The sequence below is a fragment of the Candoia aspera genome, chromosome 14 (genome assembly GCF_035149785.1).
Source record: "Candoia aspera isolate rCanAsp1 chromosome 14, rCanAsp1.hap2, whole genome shotgun sequence".
Classification (NCBI taxonomy): Eukaryota; Metazoa; Chordata; class Lepidosauria; order Squamata; family Boidae; genus Candoia; species Candoia aspera.
In genome coordinates, this window is record NC_086166.1 from 15,686,064 (window position 1) to 15,697,604 (window position 11,541).

General features: G+C 46.2%; 1 protein-coding gene across 1 annotated transcript; it reads right to left on the bottom strand.

Annotated features, from left to right (window-relative positions):
• Positions 1–354: 354 nt before the first annotated feature.
• On the bottom strand, positions 355–11,159 carry SSTR5 (somatostatin receptor 5). Its single transcript, XM_063314716.1, has 2 exons — positions 10,956–11,159; positions 355–1,688 (listed from the first exon to the last, which is right to left on the bottom strand). The coding sequence occupies exon 2, from the start codon at positions 1,635–1,637 to the stop codon at positions 555–557; it is 1,083 nt and encodes a 360-aa protein (XP_063170786.1). The 5' UTR covers positions 1,638–1,688; positions 10,956–11,159; the 3' UTR covers positions 355–554.
• Positions 11,160–11,541: the final 382 nt, after the last annotated feature.

The following is an 11,541-nucleotide window of genomic DNA, read 5'->3' on the forward strand; positions in this document are numbered from 1 at the left end:
GCAAACTTGGAAAGGTTCCAATTTATTTCAAGAGGATCCCCCTGGTCTTACCAGTTCTCTGCTAGCAATTATCCCCATTGAGAATCAAGCCTATTCCTTCCTTTAGGTTTTGTTGCATGGCTGTGCGAAGTGGTGTAGCATGTTTGATGGATGGGGGAATTGGATTATCCACACACCCTTCAACTTTCATCTCCAGTCTCATAAATTTGATAGGGAAGGCTCTCTGCTGTGGAAGTTGTAAGCCTAATTGCCCTTTCATTTGTATAGCCTAACTTTTACATGCCTGTGTACATGTGGGAATCCTTTACAGGATTCTATATGAGGAGAGCGCAAAAATGAAAGTAATGCATATTCTTTTGGGTTACCATTTCTGAAGCTTTTCATGACACCCAGAATGCCAGGGTGAACATAGGAACAAAGGGCTGGGAAAGAAAATCTCTGTACATTAAGCATGAAGATGAGGCGACCACCTTCTCCTGGCCTGGTCCACTTGCAGTATGCACTGTCATAATGTGCTTCAATTAAGATACAGCTTTCTTGAAGTCACAGACTTTCTACACCTTGCTAGTCAGCATGTGACCATTGGATTCATCATTCCTCTGAGGCAGTATTGTATCCTTCAGGTGGCTACTCTTCTCCTGCTGGAGTTCGGTGGGGTCACCATCTTCAATGCTATTGCCTTGATGGAGGCACAGGACCTTCTGAAAGCTCTGCTTGAAATTTTCTGAAAGAAATCCATAAAGTATGGGATTGGCACAGCTGTTGGCGTAAGACAGAACTACCACAAAGGAGAAAACGCCCACCAAGACTGGTTCCTCTGGCAAGATGAATATCAAGTTGACAATATTCACAATGTAGAAGGGGAGCCAGCAGAAAACAAAGACCACAACTATGATGACCACCATTCTGGTCACTTTCCGCTCGGACCGCCGGCGTCTTGTAGAGCCAACTCGGATCCCAGATGATTTCACTTTAATGACAATCAACAAATAGCAGAGGCATATCACCAGCAACGGACCAAAGAAACCCAACACAGATGTATATATGATGAACACAGCTGACCATATCTCAACTGGATCAGGCCAGCTCATGTTGCATGTATGAAAATCTTCCTGGACATCAGCAAATATAATCATGGGAAGGACCACCAAAAAGGATAAAGTCCAGACTGCCATGCTGATCAATTTGGCTATCCTTGGCTGGCGCCACTTAGTAGATTTAATAGGATGGACAACTGCAAGATAGCGGTCCAGGCTCATGACAGTCAGGCAAAAGATGCTGGTGAATTGGTTAATGCCATCAAAAGCAGTCACTAACCTACACATGAATGTCCCAAAGGGCCAATAGGAGATGGCATTCTGGGTAGCTAGGAATGGCAAGCCCAACATGAAGAGTACATCAGCAATGGCTAAATTTAGAATGTAAATGTTGGTCACAGTCTTCATTTTGGCATAACGCAAAACCACATAGATGACCAAGGTGTTCCCACTCAGTCCAATAACACAAACCAGAAGGTAAATAATTGGAATGAAGGCAGAGTGGATACTGGAGGAGGCAGAAAAATCCATAACTGTTGCATTTGTTAAAAAGGAGACATTAGCATCTGGAAATGTGGTGGGTATGTACAAAGGATCCATGGTGTTCTCCAATTTTACTTTTACCAAAGACAAAGGCTGAACATTTTCATGCTGGAAGAAAAAAAAAAGAAACACCAATTAAGAGGTTATTTCCCCATCCCAGAGTCCTAGAATTGGCAAGGATCATTTAGGGATCCCTTATAATCTCTCTCACTAAGATTGCTGAAACTGATAGCACAGTTGCCCTCAACCTGAGATGGGAGGAAAAATGAAAACAATGGTGGTAGCCCTAAAATAGGCCTACCACAATTAGAAATGAAGTCTACATCCAGTAAGATCCTGTCTCCCTGAGCTGAGCTCAACTCCTGGTGATTTTATGGACAAGTCCATGTAGCTTTCTTGGCAACAGTATGGGAGAGGTTTGCTACTGCATTCTTCCATTCTTTCAATTTACAGTCCTGGGGAGGGGTGAAGCAGATCATGTTCATGTCCCTGCCATGCTACCAGACCTCTGTGAAGACCAACAGACAACTTAGCAGAAGAAGCTAAATATTTGCTCAATGGCAACTTGTGTGGATGAGTCCTTTGCCCTGGGGTGAGAAAACACCCCTTAAAGGGAGAATAACAACCCAGTTTGGTCAACAATATGGAATGTGAAAGAGAGTGAGGTCTTACAACATTTTTCTACCACATAGTCAACCATGAGTCAAAGGGGATATAGTGATGACCCATGATCCTCAGCCTCCCAGAAGGAAATTACACTTGAACTGAACTGAACTGCCCAGGCATTTCCTGGATGCTTCTCATCCAAGTACTAGCCTGATCCACCCTTCCTAATCTTGAGACCAGGCAAGGTTGTTTGACGCTACCATTGGCTATGACTTACCCTTTAGAACAGTGTTTCTCAACCACTGAAGTTGAGAAACACTCCTTTAGAAAGAAGCAAAATAATGTGGAGAGAAAAAATTAAGGTCAGTGATATATGTTATGAGAAGCACTCATGCAATGAAGTAATCTAATGTTGCATTAAAATGGCCCACTAATTTATTCTGGTATGGAGAATATTCACTGTCTTGGCAGCTGTGAGGACCTCTGCCTTGTTGATACTGGGAAAATAAAGCGTGGTGCCTATATTTTCAATATCTGTGGCCTATGTGCATTTCTTCTAAGTTTTTTTCCCACTTCCCAATGGAAATTTCCCATCCAAATGTTCACCAGAGCTGTCCATGGGAGGTGAGTGTAAAAAAAGCTAATATGGGGCCTGCAACTCCGTGGTCACACCTACACTCCTTTTTTTACATGTGTCATGTGGTTGAAGTTGCTATCTTGACTCCCCACCCGCTCCCCATGGATCCTTCTGGGGCTGACTCTGCTTCGATCAACAAGATGCTGCCTCATTCTGCGCAACCCCCAGCCTTGCTCACAACTGTGATGTGACCATAACCTCTTCAAGTCCCACCACCCCAAATAAGGGGTGCCAGTTCCTTATTTGCTCACCCTTATTTCGATCATCAAATACAGCCCTTTGCTTACTGCAGGAATGTGAATTGAACAGGTTTAGTAAAAGGCATTAAAGGGAGCATGCCTGGAATTCTTTCTGAAAGCTTTCTGTTGCTGCCCAGAGCACTGTGCCATAATGACTGGAGATAACTGGCCAGTGTTGTATTACATTAAGCCACTCTTTTGGTTTTCAGCTAGCAATCTACAAATGAAAAAGAAATAGGGCATCAGGAGCAAAAGGTTTAGAAACCATGGAGGTTTCTAAATCATACCCATGGGGCTTGTCAAAGATGATAGATAGATAGACAGACAGACAGACAGACGTAGGTAGATGATAGATACAGACAGATATGACAGATACATAGATGAGAGAGAGAGATGATCGATAGACAGAAAGACAGACAGATAGATGGATGATAGAGATATAGATAGATAGATGATTATATCTACATGCATAGATTAACTGATTGTTTATCAGTTGCATTTTAGTTATTTTTTTAAAAAATCACCTTTCTTCTCCTTTTCCAAATGAAAGGTTATTATTATTAGAAAAACTACAGACCTGATATACGGTGTGTATATATTTTAATGGAGGATTTTTTTAACCTCAAGCATACCTTTTTTATGAGTAGCTAATGAAACATGTGCATTTTGGTATGCTGTCTAAATCTAACATACCCATTTAAATGAATTTTATTCTGAGCCAAGAGCTCGAACTCAAAATTTGCAGAAAGGTGAGAAGAGAAGGATAATTGCCTTAGGCCCCTGATTTAAAACATGGACTGAACAGCATTCCTCTTTGTCTCTTGCAAAAACCACATTTCAAGGAAAAGTTCACTGTTACAATCACCAGGATCTGAGCTCAGCTCAAGAGCAGCTTTACCAGGGCTGTTCTTTACTGCAGCTGTGCAACCGAAGCCCCCCCTTTTTACATGTGTTGCGTTCCTGACACATGTAAAAAGGGGAGGAGCTTCGATTGCAAGGCCATGACCATGATCTTGATGTTTTTAAACACCCCCACCCCCACCCTGTGGATACCTCTGACCCTTACCTTTCTTTTTTAAAACCTTCATGGAAGAATCTAGCATTCAAGGACTAACAGAACACTGAACATACAAGTCCAGAACAAAAGATCCAATTATGTTTCATGCCACTTACTTTCAGGTAATGGCTACTGGCTTGCAGCCTGAGTTTGGTATAGCAGGCTGGAAACTGGGAGACTGTGAGTTCTAGTCCTGCTTAGGCGCAAAGCAAGTTCTAGGGAGAAGCAGGCAAGGACAAACCACTTGCAAAATCTTGCCAAGAAAACTGCAGGGACTTGCCCGATGCTGACTCAAAGGCACGCGCACACACAGAGCATCTTTCAGAATCTCCCTCCCTCCCTCCCTCACAAAGATATCTATCTATCCTTTCCAGACAGATTTTTCTCTCCCTTTTCTGAACACACCCAGAAAAGGGGAGCCCATCGCTTCCCTTGATAATTGATGCCCCTTCTCAACCCACCCTTACTCTTATGAAGGTTGGTTTTTTTTTTACATTGAATCAGAATTTGCCTTCTGTAACCTAAATCCATTATTCTGTGTCCTACATTCTGGGATCAGAAAGGACTGAGTCTTGACCTTCCGTGTGACATCCTTTGAAGTATTTAAAAGTGCTATCATCTTCCCCCACCACCCCCCTTACACCATCACCTTTCTCAAGGGTAAACAACTCCAGCTCCTTCCATTTCTCTTCACAGAACTCACTTTCTATCTCCTCGTCATTTTCATCAGCTTTCTTTGAACCTGTTCCAGATTCTCTAAATTCTGTTTAAAGTGTGGTAACTTAAACTGGAGAAGTGTTTGCAATGAGCTCTGATCAATGCAGAATAAACTAGAAGCATTACTTCCCATGATTTGGAAGTGATGTATCTTTTTGTACTGTCTGAATCTTTTTTGCAGCTGCATCACACAGCTGGCTTAATTTGCAATCTAATGCTCCTCCAATATCTTTTTCACAAGTAATCACATTCCTGTATTTCTGTATTTGTTTTTGGTTACTTGCTGCCAAAGAAAGGGAAGCAATAGGAAATGGCTGTTTCTTTCAACCAGAGGGTATCAGGAAGGCCTTTCCTGGAAATCAAATAATGGACTGAAAAAAAATTTATTAACTGACCTGATTCAGCAAAACTTCCTTTCTCATATTCCTGTTGAAAAGAGCTGTTCTTTGAAAGACTCTGGTATTTGCATGGAAAATTGGTGATGCACTGTATCTTAAAACCAAACCCTCTGCTGATCTTCATGCACAAATGGAACATGAACATCCTTGCTTAATAATGATTTTTTAAAAAATCAGCTGAACTACCCATATTCATGGGAGGAGATGGTCTTAATAAAAAGTGAGCCATGGCTAAACTCTATCTGCACATGAGAACAGCCTCCTTGGAATCAAATTGTTAGTTGCATTGTGCATTCTGCCAAGAGAAAGGAATTTTTAAGTTCTGCTACAGAATATCAAGAATGGAGCTGAGAAAGGTTGCTGTTTGCCTCTTGTGCAAATGAGAAATTCAAAGATTTCTACAATTCTGCCGCTCTTGCTATGCTGCAGACTTTGAATTGGTTTTTCCTACTTCTGGAGCTGGCCAAAGAACTCCTGCATGCTGACAACCTCAGCTTTTGCTCGGCTACTTTGAAGCAACTTTTCTTTAGGTTAGTCGAAAAAATACCAGACAGCCAGAATGCAGTGACAAGTCACTTCTGTGTTCTTTCTAAGGAGTCAGGTCTTCACCACAACAGGTGATAGCACTAGCCAGCCTTGACAGATAGAAAGAAAACAAAATAAAGTCAGGCCTGGATGGGAGACCACCAGGAGGTCCCAGGGGGTGGGTTAGTCTGGAAAGTCAAACACATGCATGCACATACGCACATCTGGAAGAAAGCAATGATAAACTACTTCTGTCATGTTGCCAAGAAAGCTGTATAGATGTGTCCTCATAGTCCACAGGAGTTGAACTAGAGTTAGAGGAGATCTTTCCTTTCACTACCTTAAGGATGAGAAATTTGGTAGAGTAGCTGTTGAATTCTGCCCCAACAGATCACTCTGACATGCTATTTTCTTTATAGGGATCCCAGAGAAGAATAGCTCTAGATTAAGAATACAAGTACACCCTTCCCTTCCCTTCCCATCTTACCCTGCCTTTGGATTTTCCAGCCATCAGGTTCCAAAGGACACAGTCCCGTGAGCCAAGATGGTGGCTGAGATGGTGCGATCGAAGTTTCATGTTGCACCACCACAGCCGTCTTGGTTTGTTTGACCGTACCTGAAGACACCCCCAAGGTTCCCCATAATCAATGATAACCATGACTGTTGATGATCATACACATCATGCTCAAGGAAAATGCATGCCCCCCAACATCACTGGATCTAATTCCCATAACTCTCAGCCTGAATGGCCAAGGAAGATGGAAGGTGTAGTCTAGCCACATTTGGAGGGCCAACAGTTCCCCATCAGTGACATATGCTCTATATTGATAGGGTTCCGCTTGGTACCTGCATTCAAGAATTTAGGCTGTGTAGTTCTTGTTCTCCCTGAGTGTGGCAGGGAGGGGAGGTTGGTTCTGGGGTGGAAATCCATAGCACTCCCCAAATTAAAACTGGATTGCAAAACTGGAAGCACCTTGCAGACCCACTTATTCATGAGTAGCTATGGGAATGCCACAATCGTCCTGCCCAGATGAATGAATAAATATCCATCCATCCATCCCTCTCTGACTCTCCCTCACACACAAATGCAACAGGTTACAACACTCATCCAGCCTTGGCTGACCTTGAAATTGTGTGAAAAACTAATCTGAGTCAGTCTTAGTTAGTACTTTGATGGGACACCACCAGCAGAGCCCAGGCTCAACCAGGAACTATCTCAGAAGAAAACACTAGCAAATCAGTTCCATGATGCTGGAAGAAACCCTCTATGGCTGTGTCCACAGAGTTGCCTCAGGGGAGAGGGAGGCGCCACCTTTGTTATCTTGTTCAAAGAATAAGCGAGTTCACTGCCTTGTAACAACTGTGTGTTATTCTCACTCCGTGGAATAACTCTCCAGGGTTACAAGCAGGTTTCTTCCCTGCAGCCTGAAGGACTGAGCCTGCCAATTACTCAAAGGTAAAGCCACCCACCCACTTCTCAGTCTGAAAAATGCATCTGAAAACAGAGGCCGTTGCACATGAATTGTTAAGCCCAAATGATTGATTGGTTTTGTAAGACCCCATGAGACTTTCTTCTAGAACAGGGTGCCTCAACCTTGGCAACTCTAAGCTGGGCAGACTTCAACTCCCAGAATACAAGGGGTGCTTTGCTGGCTGGGGAATTCTGGGAGTCGAAGTCCTCCCAGCTTAGAGTTGCCAAGGTTGAGGAACCCTGTTCTAGGACATCAACTGTAGGAGATGTTTTCCTGAGCAGGCAAGCATGAAGTTACCCATTACAACCTCCTTTCTTCCCGAACAACAGCAACACAAAACGCATGTTTACAATCCAAGATATCGGAAGGGCTGCCAACAATGAGAAGGATGACACGCATTAAAAATCCAAGAAGAAATAGATTTGTTTGATACCTTCAGGTAACAATAAATTGGTTCTTTAGGTCCCTTTGCCTGCTGGGGATAAATCGCAGCAGCTGCAACTCACACCAAACTTACAAGGAGGTTAAATATTCATTCTGCAAACGTCTCTTTGGCCAGTGCTTCTTCACTGTCCTTGATTAGTTAGTTGTCTTAGAGTTAGTTGCTTTATCGCCAGCCTCTCAGTCCACAAACTGCAAAGCAGGTTGCAAAGCCAGCAACCCACACACACACACACACACCCCAACACATACACAATCAGTGCCGAGAAAGATTAATGAGAAACCAACAGTAAAGCCAGTACAAATAAAAAAAATCTGACTCACCAGCTCAGCAAAAACCCTTCCTGTCTTTTAAGATCGGTAGAGGTCTTACATATTCTTCTTAGGGATAAAAGTGGGAGGGGGCATCCTGGTTTGCTTCCTCCTCTCCCCATCCTAAATGCAGATTGCTGAGCATCCGAATAGCCTTCTGCAATTTTTAAATGTCTCCATGATTTTTTAAGCTCCACCCACTCAATCTATTGAATAAATGTAACATTTTCCTTGGAAACGGCAGGTTTCCCTGCTCTAGCCTCCCTTGTGAAATTGAGCACAACCCTTGACACTCGTTCTCAGCGTCTTGCTCAGGAATCAGTTCTGTTGGTTGATCCAAGACAGGGACCACAGCGTTACCCCCCCCGCCCCCCCGCCCCCCCAATCCTCCTTTCCCAGTGAGCCCACCCCTGGGTGCAGGAGGAGTGGGTCTTCCACATACTGGGGGCTGAAACTGAAATTTCGCACAAATGGTTTTAACCACAAAACAGTCACGCCCTTCTAACTCTGGATTTATGAATGCAAGCGATGGACAAGTGAGGCTGAACTTAACGCTTGGAAAAACAGCTTCTGCATTTCAGAAATAAATGAAAAATGAATCATTTGCATTTAGCGCTCAGTGACAGGAGAATCTAGGTAATTGGTAGCTAATAATGAGGCTGGTCAGAAACCAAATGCCACAAGCAAAGTTTCTCATCACCGCCGACACAAAGGCTTCCCTGCGGAATCAGTTCACGCATTCAGCGGCTCACTGTTAAGAAGACCGGGATCGGACGCAGAGGATCTGAGCAGTGCTCGCACAGACACGCACTACCCAGCACGTTCCTGACATGTGGCACTGCACGCAGAGGACTGGTTCACACGTGCGTGTTCATTACCTGATGACAGCAGGGCCAAATGGCGACCTGCACCCGTGGGACAGGACATTGCAGGCTGATGCCCGCGGATGGAATGGCACGCCCCCTTCTGACACCCCAGTGCAGCTGCTTTCACACATGCAAGTTGTCTGAATGCATGGTAATCAAATAATGGACATGCATCTGCAGATCAAAGATATCGCAATTATTTTCTGGGAAGAAAGGCAGAATTGAAATCAAATGTGCTTTGATCATCAATCCAGATGTGGTTGGGGCTTTCTTTCCCCCTCTTCCAAGATCATTTTTGTGTAATGTGTGTGACAAGTGTTTGCTTTTCCCAGTGCAAACATGGTAGAAAGCCACCAGTTGGGGTTTCTTGTAGGGACCATAAATACCCCTTGGCATCTAAGAAGTGACTTACATTAGAAAGAGCCCTGAAGCTGGAGCATCCCTGAGCAATGAAAACAAGTTGCAATTGCTCTGGAGTTCTTTTGCACTCCCCTGAGACATCCCATCTCAACGGCTACCTTCATGCCACATGCCTAACCTGGTTATTGAACTGACCTGTCTTCTGGGTTTATGCCACAGCCTAAGCAAACAGGCTGAGTTCACCTGCACACACTCAGAGCCAGACACACAAAATACACCAAGGTGGTTATTAACTGAGCTTAGCAAGTCAACCTGTCCCTAAGAGGGTTGGGCGACATTCCCATGATCATGTGGGAAGTGCCCAACCTCCCCCAGCTTCCTTGGCAGCTCCACCATTGGGCCTGCAAGGGTTGTGCATGGACCCCCACCCGCCTTTGGGGTTTCTGGTTTTCTTAGCCTTGCAGAGTCCGCTTAGGAAATGTAGGCTTTCAAGAGGTCCTCAGAGCAGAAGGGGCAAAGGCAGTGAAGATGCGGGGGGAGAGACGGGAATGTGATTGCTGCCCTTTCAGAGGGCGTGATCTGTGGGTTGCACTGCCATGTACAGTCACCATCTCCATCTAGCAGGAGGGGGTCTACACAGCTTCAGGATGATCTGAAAAATGGTAATACTTGGTTAAAGGGAAAGAAACTCTTAGGAGCAAGGCACCAGGGTAACTTTCTGAGGCCTGTGGTGTCTGAATATGCAGGCCTTACAGAGGACCCTAAAGCGCAGGCAGGGCTCTGCCCCCAGGAGGCTACAGTCTCAGCGGGGATCCACAAAGCACGAAGTCCCCCAAAGGCAGATTCCCACGCGGAGCTTTGCCTTCCTCCGCTCCCACCGCCCGGGTCTTTCTGCCCTGGCGCCCAGGAGAAGGGGGTCGCCGGCGCACCAGGTCGGCAGCTCCTGAGGTTCGAGCACAGGCGCACGGGGGGTGGGGCTTCTGGCTTCCCTTCGCATCTCTTGGGGGGCTGAAGAGCGCCGCGATCCCTGGCCAGCCCCGCCGCGCGCCGTGGCCGTCAGTTCCAATGTGAAACGGGCACCAGCCTGGTCGGCGACACGCGTCTCCCGGTCGCTTTCAGCCCTCGGGTTCTCCGGGGCGCCTCGATCCAGGCTGCGCGCCGGGAATGACGGACGAGGAAGACCGATCCGCGGGCGAGTTCTCTAATTCGGGCTGGATCCGTCCCTGCCTTCCCACCTTCCGGGTTAGGGGTCCTCGGGAGTCTTCACCGGCCTGTCCCCGATCTTACAGGTCCCTCCAAGACTCTCCCCGCCTCCGGTCTCCGGGGGAGCAGGACACGCGAGCGGCGCTGCTGGTCTCCCCGGACTCGGCGGGGCGGGGGGAGACAGAACCGGTCGGTTCAGTCAGAGAACCGGCGACGCGGGGGAGGACAGGCCTCACTTTCCTGTCTTTGGAAAAGAAGGAGCTCCATCTATCGGGAGCGGCTGCGGCGGGTTCGCCACAGAAAACTTTAAATGAACAAGTTAAAAAAAAAAGGGGGGGGGGTCACGCTCTGCAAGGACCGGGCGCGGATGTAACGGGAAGAGTCGGGCCGCCAAAATCGTTCGCCTTATTTTGTATGCCGCTTAGAGTCCTTTGAGGGCTGCGCTTTATAGATCAAATAAATAAAGAAGCCTCGCGAAAGATTTGAATGTGTGGGATTCAAGCCACTGGGGGCGGGGGGGGCGGTGTCTTTTTTTCACTCACCAAGGTCGATTAGTAGCAGCAGAGCAAACTTCTTCCTTCCTGGTCGGGAAATCTTTTCTTCCAACCACCCTCCAAAGGGCAAAAGTTCCTGAAAACGTGGCTTTTCGGGTGGATTTCGGGTCGGGGGTCTCTTGGTTATCCAATCGGGCTTCCTGCTTGTCTCCAATAGAGCAGGGGTGGCTTGCTCCTTTAGGAAGGGAAGGGAAGGGAGATTGTCCTCCTTCTCCCCGGTCCCTCGGGTGTCAATCGGTGGGCAAATTAGGCCGATAGAGAAACGTGGTATTTCCCACAAATACCATTCACATCCAATGACTTCATATAAGCAGTATTGTGTAGTGTATTGTGTGTGTGCCTTCAAGTCCGTCTTGACTCCTGGTGATTGCCTGGACTAGTCCCTGGTCCCTGCAATTTTCTCAGCAAGATTTTGGAAGTGGCTTGCCATTGCCCTCTTCTTCCCAGGGCTGAGAAAGAGGGGCTGGCCCAAGGTGTAAGGGTATGTGGGAAAGGCCTGATAAGGGAACCCTCAGATAAGAGGGGCCATAGCCCGCAGCTGGATAATGGGCAGGGAGAGAGGCTCAGGAGGGAC